Genomic DNA, 17,906 nt, shown 5'->3' on the forward strand with positions numbered 1-17,906 from the left:
TGGGGGAGTCCTTCATCAATATGTTGTTAAGTGACTCAAATCAAAGGAGGCTTTTCTGGTTTTAAAACAAAATATCTTGCTCAAAAGGGAAGAATAGGCAACAATAAAGACATATATAGATGGGAATTTTGCAAGCTGATAGCAATGAATAGTTTAGCAGTTAGCAAAAGGGGTAACTAGATAGGGAAAGTAAATGAAAATATATTGACCAGTACCACTGATCACCAGTGGCATTTCCTTGAGGCACAAAGAAAATCCTAGCAGTGATTTAGGTTGGATGTTGGACAACAACAGTTGCAATTCAATGGAAAAAATAACAAACCTGAAATGATTCAGTAATTTTTCTGTTCTTTGTTTAGAAAACTAACAGAATAGGATTACCATATTAAATTGGAGGTATTTCACATGGTCTTTCACATGTAACCAGAGTGAATGAAAACCACTGGTTAATACCCATCTTTAAAACTTTCATGCAAAAGTATTTTAAGAATTTCCTGAGAAGATCACCAAACTCTTAGTACTGATTTCTCAGTAAATACTGCATCACTGAATTTCCAGAGAGTCAGGGGAAGTAACTGTTGAGTCATAACATAAAACCCAGTAACTAGTGTCTCCCAGGTAAGCAGGGACAGAAGCTTGGCCAGGCTGACACCAGCTTTTGGCAAAAGCAGTAAGGTGGTCAATGAAGTGTGCAGTCAACAGAGAATTGAACTGTGACAGTAGAGTTAGCACATTAACAGAAAATAGATGTTTTTAGGGTTTTTTCAAGTACAGGAAGGCGTCCATCTGATTTGAGTCAGAGCAACTCAGCATTATGCCTGCTGTGTGGGTGGCTGCCAAAAGGGGCAGTTTTGTTTCTCATTTTCCTCTCATTCCCCTAAACAGTGGTCACATGAGTGAATCACCTCACCAGGCCAACAGAAAACTGTATCTTTTCTTTCTATCGCTGTCAGAATTTCCTGCTGGATTCCCATGCTGGGCTGACTCACCCCAGAGCTGTGGGGTCACTGGAGCTGTTGCAGGAAGCCCAGAGTGGTGCTGGGGTGATGTGATGTTCTGCCAGATGGATGTAACCCCTGTTCAGTCACTGCTGGGGTTGCATTCAATGAGATGTAACAGTCAATAGCTCCCTTCATCTGCGATGGAGAACTACTGGAAAAAAATACTATGTGAAAATAAATGTAGATCCTATTGTGGCTTAAAAGTCCTCTAAATGTTTTGCAGCACTCTTCAAAATTGAGCAGATGTTTGACAGAAGCAGGGATGGGTTATTAAAAGCAGGTGTAGATAGGACAATAGGAAAAATCCTTTGTCACTTCTGTCAGGCTGAGGGGAAGAGCTGTGACCCACTGTGGGGATGGGGTTGTGTCCAACACCTGAGCTGCGGTCTGCTATGGAGCCCTGGGGCATGCCTTACAGGGATTTCCCTGAGGTGCTCCCCACCCTCTCTCACCACTACATAACATACCTAGTGGTCACACTGAGGGAGATGTGCAGAACTGCTCCTCTGGCACCTCAGTCGCCTGTCAATCCCGCCATGGTGTTTGCCGGTGCTGGATGGAGCCAAATCCCCCAACAGCAGCTGTAAAGGTCTCGGCCTGGTGTTGTTCCCCATCCCATGACAGTGGAGGGCTGGAGGTAACGCCGGATGGTAACTGGCAGAGCTGGACCTGACCCCACGGAGGTGTCTGCTCTGTAGCTTTCAGGGGGAAACCGCGGCCTCCAGTGCCTGCAGAACACCCCACGGCCAGCAGACATGGCCTGGGCGATCCCGGGAGCCTCCGCTCCCACCCTGAGGTGGGGTCCTGCAGCCCAACACCCACTGCCATCCCTGTCCCGAATGTCCTGCCCCTTGTCCTGCCCCACCGAGCCCGCACAGCCATGTCCCCATAGCCGTGTCCCCATATCCATGTCCCCGTAGCCGTGTCCCCCCACCGTGTCCCCACGTGCTCCCCCGCCCCGCCCCTCCCGCCGAAGCCCCGGGCCCAGCCCAGCCCCGCCCATGGCCCCGCCCCCGCGCGACACCCCGCTCTTCCGGCCCGGCGGGGCGGGCGCGTGCCGCGCCGCCGTCACTTCCGCGCCCGCCCCGCCCCGCCCCGCCCAGCGCGGCCGGCGCGTGCAGCCGGTTGGCGGCGGATCCGCTCGCGCCTCGCGAGGCAGCCGCAGCCGCGCGCGCGGCGGGCGGGGTGGGGGGGGCGCGCCGGTCCCGCGCCGGTCCCGCGCCCCCCCGCCGGCGATGGGGCTGCGCTGAGGCCGCCGGTGAGTGGGGTCGTGGGGCCGCGGGCTCGGCACGGCCCGGCAGGTGAGGGAGGGTCCGCGGGCCTCCAGCGGCGCCTGCAATCTCCGCCGCGCCGGGCGCGGCGCGGCCGCCCGCAGCGCCCTTCAGCCGCGCCGGCCGCTCCTCCCTCCCCGGCCGCCCCCCCGGGGGGGGCCCGCGGGGGCGCGGGGGGGGCGGCGGGCCCGGTGCCGCGGAGCGGGACCCGCGGCCGGGGCAGCCCCGCCGGCCGGGGAAGGGGCGCGCGTGGCCGGGAGCGCGGGCGCCCGGCGTGTCGCGGCCGCCGGTGTCCGGACACGTGCGGCGATGGCCCAGCAGCCAGGCCGCCCCCCGCGCTGCCCACGGGCCACCCCGGGCCGTCGGGGCCCCCTCGGCAGCCCGGGCGGCTTCTCCCGTGCCTCTTCCTCCGTCCTCTCAGCCCGGCCCCCAGTTCTGCCGGCGATCCCGGTTACCGAACACCGCGCGTTCCGCTGCCTGGGCACACGTCAGCGTGTTCTGCAGTGGCGGGGTCGGTGGGGAATGCTGGTGATCGTGTGCCAAAGAGAAACTTTCGCAGCCCAAGATGAGGACTCAATGCGTATCATCCTTTTTCAGCACATGAGTCAGTGCATTCTCCTGCTGCTGACAAAGGTTATAGAGCACTTTTCTATCAGCTGAGCTATGGAGACCGAGGTCTTGGACTGCGAGCACCTCTGACAAGCACTGCGTCATCCCTAAGAGGAGGCCTGTTTATGCCTGTTCAGGGGTAAACAAGTGCTAGATGAATTAAACACTGACAACCTTAACAGAATTGATACTTAAGGTGAAGAAAAACTGGGGTATCTACTGTATTGGCTCTGAAAGCTTGCATCAGTGCTCTGGCTTGCCTGCTGGCTTCAGTGTATCCTTGCAGGTGTTGTAGTTGGAAGAGACTTTTGGAGCCCTTAAAGAAGCTGAGATAGCATAGCCTCCAGCAGTGGGAGATGGTTAACTCTAAACTGTTCTAACATGAGTGCTGATAGTTGTCTGGCCACGCCGTCTGAGTGCTTCCTCTTGTGAGGTTGCTGAGTTAGAGTTTGTTAATGTGTTTTCTTTGCAGTATGCACTCACTGGCATTGTATGGTGTTTTCTTCACAAGGGCAATCAAGATTACGTTTCATTTAGCCTGTTCATTACTCTGACTTTTTTTTTGTTGTTGTTGTAGGTGTCTCAGCTGTTGTATGTATGAGATTTGTCCACACACTGGCTCTTCAGACAGGTTAGTAATATTTTTCAGCCATCAGTTCCATCAAGTTTGAAAGAATTGGTACTTTTACCTTTTCTTAAAATTTTGAACAACTGTTATATCCTGTAGAATATTGATTTTCTTGATGTTGTGAGAAACAGCTTTTTTGGCATTATTTAAATTTACTCTAGGGTGTAAGTGTGGTCCTCATAAATTTAATGTCCCTGCATCAGTGTCATGAGTGACAGCAGTGTATTTTTATTACACATATACTGAGGAAATGTTTGTCTTGGTATTTGGCATGACACTGATGGCTATGTACTGCTGCTTTTGTTAGCTGCTTTTTCTTATTGGCTAACTACAAGTACAGTTTCACAAGTAAAGTTTAAAGAAAATATGCTGTGTAAACTTTGAACTGTACAATTGACTTGGAAATTTATTGGTACTGATCTAACCCTCCTGACTTCTAAGAAGCATATTGTTAAAATGACTTAGTGAGACAAAAATGTTCTCTGTTGTTGGTGTAGTCACCTGTGGGAAGGAACACTGGCTTCTGGCTACTTTGAGTGTTCCAGTGTGATCACCGAGGTCAGCTATGAAAAACTGATGTGCTCCAAGGTTATTAGTTTTTAAAGTGCTTCAGAAAACGAGTAAGAGAGATCTTTTTGTTAACTTTGGTTTTGGCCAGGGCTGATTGTCCATGACACAAGAAGATATAAGTAGTGGAAGAGGTCTGAGCAGTTCTGCAGGCTCCAGCAGAGCTGCTGGACAGCAGCTGCTGCCTTCCCAAATACCTCCCAAGAGCAGTGGGGCTGTTCCAAGCTCTGCTTGATGTCTTCCTGTAGTGCTGTCTAGACTTTGAGCTCATTTTACTTGCCCCCCTTAAGTATTTTGTTAATTGTCTTCTAGGATCAGGAATCTGTTCCTATATTTCTTTTTTATTTATTTCTAGTCTGTGGAGGACCTCATGGTATTGGTAGGCACTAATTCATCCCTAACCTGGAGAGAGAGGGGTGAAAGGTCCCAGCTGCCTGGTCAGGAAGCTCGCAATGCCTGCAAGGGAGCGTGGGGGCTGCATAGTAGGAAGGGAAGTTGCATCATGATGTCTGAGTGATTGAGAAACTTTGTGATTCAGTCCTGTTCTGCTACTGTGCCATGAGACAGGCATGGTGCATCAGACCATTTTGCTGTGTTCCTAGTAAATTAGTTTTAAAAGCAAACTAAATTTCTGTGTTGACATGGAACCCTCATTTTCTCATTTGCCTTGAGGAGGTACTGTCCTACTGTTTACTGTATGGAGTATAAAACAGCCAACAAGGCATTGCTTTTCTGTGGGATGAAGACAAATTCCATTTTTTCTGTGGAAGTAAAATACCTTTATATAGTTAAAGCGAGGTCCAAGTGGAGTATCCAGGTTAGAGGAAATCAGTAATAGAACAGGGAACTGACAAGGAAAGGTCAGGTTCTCATCAAGCGTTTTGACCATTGCATCCTTGTTCCTTTTTCTGGAAACCTTCAGATAGTGTTTGCTTTATTTCTGTAAACAGCAGAAATCTGCAGCAAGGGATTACTTTGACTTTGCTTGTCTGAGGTCTTTTGTAGAAATTATTACTTCTGTTGTGATAAATGTCTCTGTTGAGTGCTGTGCTCAAGCATTTTGAACTGCAGACCAGGGAACATGGTTGTAACACCTTCCTTATTTAATGTCTGTGTGGTAGACAGACAGTGGGGATACCAGCATCATAAAGTCACCCCAGTACAGAGCCTGATGGTAGCTGGCATGGAGAGAAAATGTTTCATTCCTTATTGCCATGTGAAGAAAAGTCCTTTAGTTAAATCTGCTAAAATTCTTAAGTTTTGGAAATTAGGAAGAAAGGTTTCCTTAGATTTCATTTACTCAGTGCCCAAACCTTATCACTATAACGTGAAAATAAGCGGTTCTGCCATTTGTGTTCAGGTTCATCTTTTGAAAGTCTGCAAAAAAATGCCTTGGAGAAAAGAGCTTAAATATTTAAGTGCAGGGGTTTTTTTTGGGCAGGAATTACTGGTCTCCACAGCATGGCATCTACTATGTTCAAACCTGCTTTGAGTCTGGGATCATGTTGTTGTGCAGATAAATAGGCTTTGTGGACTTTCGATGGCAAAAAAACTCCCAACATTCTGACTAGTGCTTGGATCTGGTTATGATTAGCAAGAGAAAGTTCATACAAGACAAATCCTAGTTCAAAAATCCTAATTTCACAATAAAACATTGAAAAAAATGTTTCAAATAACAGTAATGCTAAAATGTTTCCCTTTCACTGTTACACAATGAACTAAAAATAGTTTTCATTCATAAAAAAACTGCTTCCTTTGTTAAATAATCTGCATAGCAGAGAACAAAAGTTCATTTTGTAGTAAACTGTAGTTGTATTATAGCTCCAAGTCTGACACCTTTATTCCTGATTGAAATAAGACTGTAAACTTGAATTTTTGGTAGCTGAAAAGCAGGCTTAAATAAAAAAAGGATGAGTGATTGACAGTTTCTGTTCAAGAGTTATGGATGTGATCTGCACAAAAAACTGAAGTTCTGTGTTTGCTGCTCCTTTTCTAAAATGTGCAATTTCTTCACCATTCTCATGGAATGCTGTGCACAGGTTGGGATAGGGAAGGGGGTCTCCCTGACCATGGAATCTTGCTGATTGCTCTGAAGTGGTGAAGTGTCAATCACATTCATAATCCTGTCAAACTTACCAGAATTGTCTGCATTTGTATTCTTTCTGTATTTTCATTTTTTTCATTAGGTGTTTTTCATTTGAAACAATTTAGCCCTTTTTTTATTGTTCTGCTTTATTAGAATTGTGACATTGCATTGTTCATCTTAAAATGCTCTTTGGGAGACGATGTAATGGTAGAACTGGTAGAAATTCCATTTTGGTTAGATTGAGATTTTTTCATGTGGTATTTAAGACTAAAAGATCGTCCTTCAAAATCAAAATACCCAACTCTTTCTTTTTTTGACCTTTAGCAAAATTATATGGCAGTGATATTTTAAGTTTAGAGGGTACATGTGGTAACAAAAATGGCAGCTCCTTCAGATTTTATTCTAGCTAGAAGATGTCAGAATGAAAGGTGATAAATGGCAATGGCTGTGAAATCACAGCTGGTTCCTTTTAATGATAGGAGAACAGTGTAATGAGAAGGCTTTTGAGAAACAGTAGTAAGAGCAGCTTAACTGACTTGGAATGCAAGAAGGAAATATATGTAGAGTGTGAAATTGAGTCACATTGTGGAGAACATATGTGAAAGACTAGTAGGGGCAGATATCACAAAGGCTACAGTGCAAATGGAATGGCAAGTAGCAAGAGACATAAAAGTCACCTGTAGAAGCATGTTAGTAGTTGTAGAAAGATTGGGAAATGCCTCACTTGATTTGGTGGGCAGCACATGTCTACAGAAGGTGCATAACATCTGAAGGGCTTAGTGCCTATTTTGCTTGTCTTCTTTCATGTAGTGGCATGCAGGTGCTTAATCTTATGAATATTTGTGACAAGGTAGTATTTTACACTACAGTGTACTTCCACTAGATGTTTCTGTGTCTACTGGCCCTGACAGTTTCACTGTAAAATTCTCAAAACAGCTCAAAAATATTATCTAGAACTACTCAGAAGTACTAGAAGATTGGCAAAGGATGAGTCTTCAGACAGTTACAAAGCAAAAGAGCCAAGAAAGATGAGTTACAGTCTGACAGTTCAGTTTGTCTCAGTTTTTTTCATTCAGTTGAGATTAATAAGCAAACATTCTATTTTCAAGTGCTTGGAAGATACAGCAGCATGAACTGATTTGTGAGAAAAGTAATTGTGTCTGAAGTCTTGATACCTTTTTACTGCAGAGCAGAAGGCTCAGTGGCTATAGCAGAAGCAGTAGAGGTTTACTCTCCTGAATTAATTGGTGGATTTAAAAAGGTTTTCCTCATTTTAATGGCCTCATGAGTAAATGGAGGCATGATCTGGGGGTAGATGATCCTATCTGGAGAACTATAATTAACAATTTGGTGTTAAAAATGAGAACTTATGTTGAAGTATTCTGTCCTGGGTATGGTTGCCTTTAATGAAGATATTAGTCAACTGGCTGATTAAATGTGCTTATTAAATTCTCAGGGACTGTGTGTTGGAGGACATGATGAGAGTTCAAAATAACCTGAAAAATAGCATGACATTCAATAGAGAAAAATGCAGAGTACTGCACTTAGGCAGGAATTGCCAGCTGTGGAAATGCAGGGTGAGGAATAACTGGTTAGCTACTAGAAAAAGGACCTGGGGGTGTACTGGATCACAAGTTGAACATGAGTCAGTGTCATGCTGTTTTGCAGAAAAGGCAAATATCTTACTGGGATGTTTAAACAGGGGTATTGTCTGAGAGACGTAAAGTTTAAATCCCTTGGCTTTATTTGCTGTTGATGTACAGTCTGTGCAGACAGCATCTGTTTTGGGTGCCAAGATTCAAAAGGAATTTGGACCACTTGGAAGGAGTTCAGAGTACAGAAATGCGAGTGATCAGAGTTCGAGGAAACAACTTCATAAATGTGGAAGAAAATCCAAGTTATTTTGGCAAGAGATGAGGAGTTTAGGGGGAATGTAAGAGATTTCAAGTATTTAAAAGATTTGTAAGAAGGAAACACTCTTTTCAGTGGCCATGATGGGGAGGTTGAAGTGGGATTAAGTTTAATCACAGAAAACACTAATTAAGTTTTTAACATTTCTCCCAGTTAAAGTAGTACTTTAAGAAGTCTTTACTTGTGGCTGTGAAGAACAAGTTTGTGTGTTTAGAATGGTATATGGTTTAGGTTGGAGAATAGACTAAACTCACTATTAATGTCCCTTTCATCTCAGTATATAAGGTTCTAGTTTTAGTTGATGTCAAGTTTGAGCCAGTGAGGGAGAAATATGCAGGATTCTTTTTGTCAATCTCTTGATTGTATCATGGGAATTTAGATCTTGTACAAGTTCGAATGGTTAGAACTCTGGTGCTTGTATTGGTTTGGAAACATATGGTGTTCTGGATTACTTTCTTCTCTTGGATGCTGCCTCCTGCAAATGGAGTGAGTTTCCTTGTGCTGTCAGGATGTTCTAAACTGCTGTGGTGGAGGTATTACATGTTAGCAATGTCTGTGTGAGTTAAGCCTAGCAGAGCACTGCTGAATTTCCATTCATTTTAGTAGTCTTAGTAGCTTTCAAATTACTGCTTTAGATTCAGGTGATAATCCAATGTTTCTCATCCATAGTTACGAAGGTCCACCTTTGACTTTGAGGATCTCTTTGCAGTTCCCATGCTGTGGTATATTCCCCACTACAGGGAGCCTATGTGAGGGTGGACCCATTGCAAAATACAAAGTGCAACTGCGAGTAAAGCCATGGTATTTTATATATCATTATTTTTATGCACTGTTAAAATCACTTTTGATTGTCTGCCGTAGACTGCATGGCAAAACAAAGGATCCAGCTAATCTTTCTATTTCAGCAATTGATTTGTAATGTAACTGCAGTGTGTGAAAACACTTCAATTAAGCCTATGCATTTTGCTGCCATATCATGTCTCCACATCATTGAAGAAAAGTACAGTTACCCTTATGAACTTTGCCCTTAAGATCTGCTATGGTATTTTACATCAATAATAGCAAGACCTTATTTTCTGGAGGCTACATTTAATACAGCAGTAGATAGCAGGAGCTGAAAGGTCAATGACAGGGACCAACGGTTGGCCTCTAATGCGGAGATTGTACAGTTAAGTTGCATTACCTGCCTGACTTTACCTTTGCCCTGTAATACTATTTATTCAGCTGTCTAAGTTTAGGGTACAGGTTCATTTCCTGAAAAGTCCTCTTACTATTGGCTAGAGATTTTTTTCTCTGAGAGAGGGATAATTTTTCTTATCTCTGTTTCTCAAATAGGGAATCTATTTTTATCTTAGAGGCATGCAGGGTTCTTAACATATCTACTGTTGTCACTAAGTTGTGAAGGCTTGATCCAAGGCCCAGTGAATTCAAAGGATTGTTCCACTGGCTTGAATGGTCTTTGGCTGAGGGTGCTACTGTCTGAAAGTGGTGTTTCTGCCACTACAGCAGCACTCCAGATCTGACAAGCCTGCAAAAAGTTCTTTTCAGACCAACTGGTCATTCAAATGGAAACATAAAAGGGCTGTCAAATGTGCAGTCTTGCAAAGTGCATTCTTTAGATTAACCCTATCTTCAGTTGGTCCATTTGGTGAAAACCTTAAGTAGTGCTTTGAGAGAGGGTTCTGACATTACTTTCCTGCATCATAGCCATGCTTTATTGCTAGAGGCAGCCTACTGAGCCTTAATACCGGCAATATTGAAGACTTGTGGTAAGGAATAATGCTGTTGAGTCCAGTTCAGACAGCCAGGCTTTAAATGCAACAGTGTATGGGTAAAACAGAGCTTCTGCTGTGTTACAGTTGTACTGCTGTGATGGCTTTCTACTGCCTGGGTGAGATCAACCTGTGGTGAAGAGCATGTGTCTGGAGCAGAGACACATGTAATATGTCTGAGTGAACTGAAGCACTTCGAAAATGATTGTTGGGCAGTCTAAGTTGGTTGAAAGTCTCCTTGTACTCCTAACTTCTTAATATTCCTTCGTTCATCTACAAATTTTAATTTTTGTTAGCGATATAATTTGCATTTTTTATGAACTTGTCTTCTCCAGCAGAAATAACTTTAGTAATGAGCAGACAAAAATGTAGGAACATACAAATTTCACCACAGAAATTATATGCCTTTTGTAGGGCAGTGAAATGTAGCACAATGAAAAATAACTTATGGTCTTGTCAGCCTGACAGAGTCCTTAACTCAGTAGTGTGCAGATGGAGTTGTCCTCATAGCACTCTTCCTTCTGCCGCCCTTTCCATTATCCAGCAAAATCTCTTCCCCATAGTGAGACAGGTTTTTTCAGTAGGGAGAAAGTTGCCATAATTGCATTCTGAGCGTGTATTATGGAGGGTTTTTATGCCTTTAGCTGGTACTGGTTTGCTGGTAGCATTTGTAACCCCAGTTCTTAGCCCATGGTCATTTCAGTAGTGACTTTCTGGTGTGTTAAATAGCAGCTGTCTCTTCTGGGTGTGTTCTACATAAGTCCATTGCTGGAACAGGTCATAGAAGTCTTTGGCTCTGGTTTCAGAGAAAAGTATTTTGAATTAGTCTAGTCTGCACCTTGCATTTGGACCAAATGTATAGTTTCCTGCTTTCTGTCATCCTCTGCTGGTATAAATGTCTGTGAAGAAATAGTATCTTAAATGCCAGAATTGTCTGTGTAGCTGAAGTCTGATAACACTTGTATGTAACAGATGGGTGTGGTAGCAGAACTCATGCAGCCTTATAGTCAAGGCAGTAGTGCTGGTTGATGAGGTACTGTCAACAGAAGAATGTATTGGGGTTGAGAATGTTTTGGTGTGCACTCTTAGAAAATATTTTTTGTTGGCCTAGCTTGATGGAAGTAGATGGACCTTTAGTAAAGCTCACTTTTTTTGAGACTGTAATTTTTGTTAGTGCAGACATTGAGCTATACCCAGACAGCTGAGTTTGCTAAGTTTGTGGAGCAGTATTTTATGGTGAATCATCTGTGTGGTGTTTTGCTCTAGCCTCCCATCTTACCTTTGCTGGATTCATGAAGAATGTGTTTTATATCTGTGTCTCTCTACCAGAGAACACCCTCATTCTTTGGATACTAATTTTGATTTTAGATAGGTTAGAGGTTTTTATTTTGAAAGTGTGGTAGTAGATACAGCTGTGAAAAAGAGCTTGGTACATATAACATCAGCCTGAAAGATAGTAAAAACATAGTAACTGGATTCCTTCCTTAATATCCCACAGAAAGAAGGTAATGTTCAGAGCTTCAGTCTTTTTCAAAACGTTTTTGATTATTTTGCTCATATTCAGATTAAGTAATGTTTTGGCAATTTCCTTTTCTGAATGCTGTAGCCAAGGAGAAACCGAGGTGCAAGTTCATAAAGCTAATAGATTGAGGGTCAAAATAAGGGCAAAATGAATCCTTCTCTGTGAATTCAGGAGTTCTTTGCAGGACAAAGCTTATTTTAAGCTTGTTGACAAGCTTAAAATGTGCCACAAAATAATTTTAAAAATCCCAGGAAAAATCCACTTAGTAATAAATAACATGATAGGGTATTTGGCTCATGAAACTCTTAAACTATAAGTCCCTGGGACTGGAGATTTTACACTGGGGAGCATCATTATATGACTCGTTCTGTGCTGTCTCCTTGACTGCAGGGCAAATGCAGGTTTGATCTGACCTTTCTGGCCCATTGTTTTGTTGCTCCATTAGCCTTTAGTCCTGCTTGGTGTTCTTCAGTGGCACTGATGCAAAGGGTGTGGATTTAAAGCTACTTGGGCATCTAATGTAAGTGAAATTCTGGCAGTTCTCAGTGATGCTTTAGGGAGCTGACCTCTGTTTTCACCTAACATTTATGAAAAGGCAAGGCTGAAGGGGGAAAGCTGGGTCAAGCACCTGGATTAGAGCTATCTGGGAAGAGGCTACTTCTGAATATTTGGGTAGACAGTAGTGGTATTTCAGTGAGGTCAGTGCATGAGGAAAAAGCACTCCTTGATACACTTCACGTACTTGAAACATTTCAGTCTTGCTTTTAAGGAAACTTTCTTCCTCTCAGCAGAGAAGATGGGTACAATTACACCTGTTAATATTGTTACAAAATTTTTTATAGGCTAGTAACGAAAAAAGTTCTAAAGAAGATATTTTAATCAGAGATAAAAATGTTGCTCTGGACGAGGTATGTTAAGGCAGAATATCTCCTCAGGTAAACATGCAGGATAAAAGTTAACTATAAATGGACTGATAAGCAAAAGCTATTGCTTGTGGGAGACCAGGCTTATGGGGACTCGAGACCTTTTCTGATGGTCATTAGGACTGAGAAGATTGCAGCAGTTGAAGGGATATCCCTTGTCAGATTTTGGCAGTCTGTTTCCATTATACAGGAGATGTCCCCCAATGCTGATGCTGTGGAAGTCAATCCAAGGGGCACAGGAGCACTGAACAGTGTCATTTAAATGGAGTGATTTAAAGCAATAATGAAATGTGTTGTAGAAGGATGTGGGGAGTTAATTTAATTTCATGGATTATAGAAGTCCTTCTTTGAAATACAACTGTTTACTAAATCTCTGAAGCTCTTCTGGGTTTGTAGGACTGTTCTGAATGACTGGGACATAGTAGCTAGATGGATGTGAGCCAAGGTTTACATTACAGGCATGGAGTTAAATGTTACAGTCCTGTACATCTCTCTTCTTGTTTTTGTCAAACTTCTTTTCATGGAAACAGAGAGTGCAACTTTTCCCCCTTGATTTTTTCATCTTGCCTCATATGGTAGTTCTGAGGGTAAATTAATCATTTTCGGGAGCTAAGCTGTCAGGTCCTATAAATTCCTGTGCATAAAAAATTGTCCTGTACAGCAGTTCAATCTTGGAATGGAACTTGTTTGAAGATTTTTCTGTTGATTATTTCAGTTACTGTAATTTGAGATCAAAACCTATAAATGGTCATATGTGACATCTTAAATTGAATTTAATTCTTTTTTACAGTTTTTTAACGTTAATATTTAGTGTTGCTCTATGATATTTATAGTTTTAACTGTTTCTGTTACGCACGGTATTTCTATTGATTGACAAGTTGTTTGCACACAAGAGCTTTCTCCTTGAAGTGTTTCTGATCTAAGTTAAGTGAACATGCCACACACTTCAGACTTCGTGTCAATTTATTATGACTATTTTAAAAAATCATGTTTTCAATAAACATTAGAAACCCCTGGTTTAATGTATAGATTTTCTTACAGGATACGTTTTTAGAAATTAGTGGAGAAATTTTAGAAATTTGGTGGTCTATCTGTTATTCTGGAGTATACTATCGTGTTCTGTTCTTTTAGTAGTTACATAGTTGAACTTTAGAATATCTAAGTTTTCACTTTGACTTCAGGAAACTGAAGAAATACTGCTGCTTTGTCTGAGAATGCTTGGCTGAAAGCAGTGGAAGGTACTAAGTCATAATTAGGATGGGAAAGGAAGATGTGAAAGCCAGTTGCTTGCTTACAATGAGTGTGACTGCTGTAGTCATAGCTGTATGCCTCTACATGTGCTTCTGTGGAAACAAAAGTTAAATGTCTAAACTTTAGAGGAAAATTTATCTCTTGTGGTAAGTCTAATTGTGCTTGATGATCTCCTTGAAGATGAAGAAAAATTTGCTTCAAATATTCTTATGTTAACTTCAAAAATATTTTCCAAGAATTTAAGAGGAAGAGGAAAAAAATGTCATTGCCTCTTTTTATTGAGCATCCATACTACAAAAGCAAATATATCCCAGGAAGCAGATACTCTACATTGCACAATAAGGCGGCAGCCACACAGGAAAGGTTGGGCTCTTGGCACAGCCCCTAAGGGGAAATGCTTCCTTGAAAGGACCCATTGTTGCTGGGTCTGGGTCTTCAGACTCCCAGTTCTGCACTAGAGTGACTTTGGGTCTCATGGTGCTCGGATGGGGCATCTTTGCCATCCCCATTATTTAACCATAATAGTCGTGGTTATTTAATCACATAGAAGGGCTGAGTAAAGTTCAGGCCTCACATGAGTAAGGAGTGTTTCTTTGGAAACTGCCTCAATGCTCAGCTACTGAGAACTCCTGCTGGGTGTAATGGCACCATGCCTTACCCAAGGTATTTGGAGCAGTTGAACTTTCTCTTCCAAAAACAAACAAAACATAGTCTGTGAATTCTAACCCAAATGCCTGGTATACTTTTCCAAGAGACAAAAGGACTAATAAGCGTTCAAAATAAATGTATGCTTTGTTGGATTCCCTGACTGTGGGGCAGGTGTTCTTTACCTCATGGCTGTTAGGTAAGAGATCCAGAAATCTGAAAGGAAGTGGGTAAAGACTGTTTCTGTGAGCTTGAGAGTGGGATCAAGCTTTGGGTGATTGTGATTTTTGGTGCTTGGTTTTACAATTTAAAATTTTCATAAATGTGAATAGCTTCTGCTTGAAGTAAGATAAATGAGATGCTGGGAAGAAGGTTAGGTGGTAAAATGTTTGACTAATTGTCCTTGAGATGACCAAGGGTTCATATATCTTCCAACATATCTTCAACTTCGTTGCTGCTATAATAATAACCAATTTCTAAGTGGTCTGATATAATGAACTGAAAACCAGTTAGAAAGTAAGTTTTGAGTGTAGTATTAGCAGTAGTACTTAGTTATCATGATGAATTGACATACTGAGTTTATTGTTAGATGTAGAATTATCTTTCCTTAATGTAGCCTGTACTCTACTATAAACATTGCAATTGCTATTACAGCCTGCAGAAAGTATACTTTACAAAGAATACACTCTACAAATGTAAATACAATTTTGGTTTGGTGATTGTTGGATACAATGGTCTTCCTTAAGCCTAAACACAGAAACAAAAGCTTGTATTATAACAGAAAGCCTAAGATGGGAAGTGATAAAATAGGTATTGAGTGGAGGGCTTTGTTAAAATTTAGCTCGTGTACTTGTAAAATTTCCATGTATTCATTAAACTATTATGTCATTCTTATTGTTAGAGCTTGGTTAGTTGACTAAAGTGTTAAGCTTTGTTTGTAGTACAAATTATAACCTTAGCTCCTTTCTAAATGCAGTTGAAGGATTTTTCATCTTCTATAGTTATTTTAGTTTGTATGTCTTACCTGAGCATCTGTTGTACATTAGGTGGATAACTTAGTATTTAAGGGTTCCGCTGCAGCTTACTGGAGGGTTGTAAACTGCATCAGCTCCCATTTTTGTATGGTGCATTTCTTAGGGTGAGGCTGCCTCTCAAGTAGAGTATCTCTTGTGTTTGTAAACCATGTGCTTGTAAAAATACAGATATGTTCAAATAATACTGAAAGCTTTATAAGTGCATTATATGTGTAAGCTCATGGTAATGCATATTGGAGTAAAAGTCATAACCTTTTGGTTTTTATGGTCACAAAAGTGTGATAGCCCCAGGCCTTTGGCTAAGTCATGTATCACCTGTAAAGGGATCTGTTTGAGTTTCAGGGTGGTCTTTGAGTGACAGGGGTTTTATGTTTTGGGGGCAGGCAAAGAGGCTCTCGTGGTCAGGCTTGCCAGGTGGTGTGAGACATCTCTGGCATGGTGCTGCAGCTCAGACATGTGGATCCTTCCCAGTCCAGGGTGTAGCAAACTCCATCTGACACACCCCAAGGCTGTGGTACCTACAACAGTGAAGCAGAATCTGAGAAACAAAAATGTCAAGTGCAGGCATACCTGTGTACGGAAGTTCCTTGGAGACTGAGAATCCAAGAAAAACAACTTAGAAACCCTTTCCTTAAGGAGGTACAGAGACTAATGATGAATCCAATATAGTCTGTTTGGTGACAAGATGTCATAAGGTGCACTTTAACAGGACTTTCTTACAGCTGTTTAAATAGATTTCAAGATTTTAATTGCAAGTGTATTAAAATGGTCCTTTTTTCATCCTCAGTGGCTGCAGATTGTGCCCATCTGTTTCAAAAACTGCCAGTGGAGAAATTCTAGGAAATAATACATTATTTTTATAGATGCTAAAATAGGATATCTTAGGTAAAAGAGAAGGATTGGAAAGTAAATACAGCACTTACATCCATGACACTGTGGGTAAAAATTCTGATTCCATCCAAGCTGGAAATGTGTCCAAATTTGCTTTTTTGGTGATCGATTTTTAGCATGTGCAGCATATTATGAAATGTATTTTGAGAAGAATGTGCTTGTAAGTATTTTATAATCTTATTTTTCCTCTGATCCTTGTGTCAAGGAAAATATTTATTCCCTTGTGTCAAGGAAAATGAGCTGCCATCCTCTTCTGCTATCGCATAGGCTGTATTTTCATCTTTCCTAAGAAGCTGGATGTATTTTCAGATGGAATATTTTCATAGACGATACATTCATTCCTCTTCCTGGCCTGTTACAGCTCTTCCAGTTTAAGTATTTCTTCTGTTTTAAATTCATTACTGCTGGTGTGACAGAGATTGAGCCTTAGCTGGTGTTTTGTGTATGTGTAGCAATTCTTTTACCTCCATTTTATGCCCATTGCAGGAATGCTAAAAACTTTTACTATAATGTTTGAAAAAATGGACTGTTTGGTAACTGATCTGTGTGTGGGGGGATCTCATGGTACTGTAACAAGAATAAGCCCTAGTGGTAAACATTGCCTTTTTAAGGTATGTTATCTTGTAGGGTTGATTTCTTCCTGGGGTAAATTGTTGGAAGTATGGCCCTAAAGTGCAGAAAATTTGAATTTCTGAGTGACTAAATGAAGTTTGGCTTTCAAGTTGCAAAAACCTCTGTTTTTTTCCTGTGTTTTGGCAGCTAGTTGGGATACAGTTGAAGATGACTTTCAAAGTCAGAAATATGAAAGGCCTTTCATGACATCGACCTATTTAGAAACTTAATTTTTAACAATAGAGGTGTAAGGTGGCTCTTAGTGGAGGATGTATTTGTAAGTAAGTTCTTAAAGAGGAGTTTTAGTCCTTCAGTAGCCTGTTTGTACCCAGGAGAGCCAGGCAAGTCACTTGCTAGGACAATAGCTCAGATGTCAGGAACAGGAGTCGTGTTTGATTGTTTTCTAGACAGGTCAGTCAGGATTTTTTTGTTCTTAATTTTCTTCCTGTATTAGTTTACTTTGTTTGATTTATTTATTGTGAGTGATTACATAGGGTGCTGAGGAAGATTTACTTGTATTAATCTTTGCACAGAAGTGAATATGAAATTTGGCCTCTCTCATGTGTCTATTGCTTTTTTTTGTCTGCCTTGCTACATCTCTTGGTTTGCCTTTTGTGTTCTTACCAAAGCAGAGCTGGTTGAGCCATGTCTTGTACAGAAAAGTATCTTGTTTCTGTGATGTTCAGGTAGTGACAAAGTTCACTTTCTTAGTTTTGTAGTACTCGATCTCTAAAGGGCATCTGATCTGGTGTGTGTGATTGCTTTATTATGCTCTTGAAATACTGAGAGTGAGAAATGTGTTCATTTCTGACCTGCTGCCTTTACCTCCTCAAAATGAATGTTGTTGTCTTCACTCAAAACCACTGTAAATACAAGGAAGGGTTTGGTCAGAAGCATAGATGCTTTTAGCTGGGCAGATAGTATCAGGGCTTGTGCATAGCCCTGCAAGTGTCTGCAGGCTCCTGGGGAGGCATTTGTTGTTTGAATAGAAGGAGCTGGACCGGGCGGCTGATGCCTGGAAGCGCAGCCTCTGCGCCAGCCCGGCCACAGTCTTGCAATTGTTTGGCCACACTGGAGGGAAGAGGAAAAAAAAAAGCATTCCAAGCAGTGCCAAATTTTCTTTGATATGTTAATCTTTTGATAACAGTTTGAAAAGCCCTTGGAGACTTTTTTTAGATTTTAG

General features: G+C 41.8%; 1 protein-coding gene across 3 annotated transcripts in view; it reads left to right on the forward strand.

Moving 5' to 3' along the window:
* The first annotated feature begins 2,193 nt into the window (after positions 1-2,193).
* The window catches only part of ATP13A3 (ATPase 13A3), a 56,143-nt gene continuing 40,430 nt past the window's right edge, over positions 2,194-17,906 (forward strand). For 2 of the 3 annotated variants that reach the window (XM_014256151.2, XM_014256153.2), the window contains exons 1-2: positions 2,912-3,020; positions 3,459-3,512. In XM_014256151.2, the coding sequence (XP_014111626.1) occupies positions 3,007-3,020; positions 3,459-3,512 (68 nt within the window). In that variant the 5' untranslated portion in view covers positions 2,912-3,006. Of the gene's footprint in view, positions 2,260-2,911; positions 3,021-3,458; positions 3,513-17,906 lie in introns of those variants that run through there. The other variant, XM_014256152.2, reaches the window with a different exon arrangement.

The sequence above is a fragment of the Pseudopodoces humilis genome, chromosome 11 (genome assembly GCF_049639895.1).
Source record: "Pseudopodoces humilis isolate 2021_Gansu_Grassland_sample_001 chromosome 11, ASM4963989v1, whole genome shotgun sequence".
Lineage (NCBI taxonomy): Eukaryota > Metazoa > Chordata > Aves > Passeriformes > Paridae > Pseudopodoces > Pseudopodoces humilis.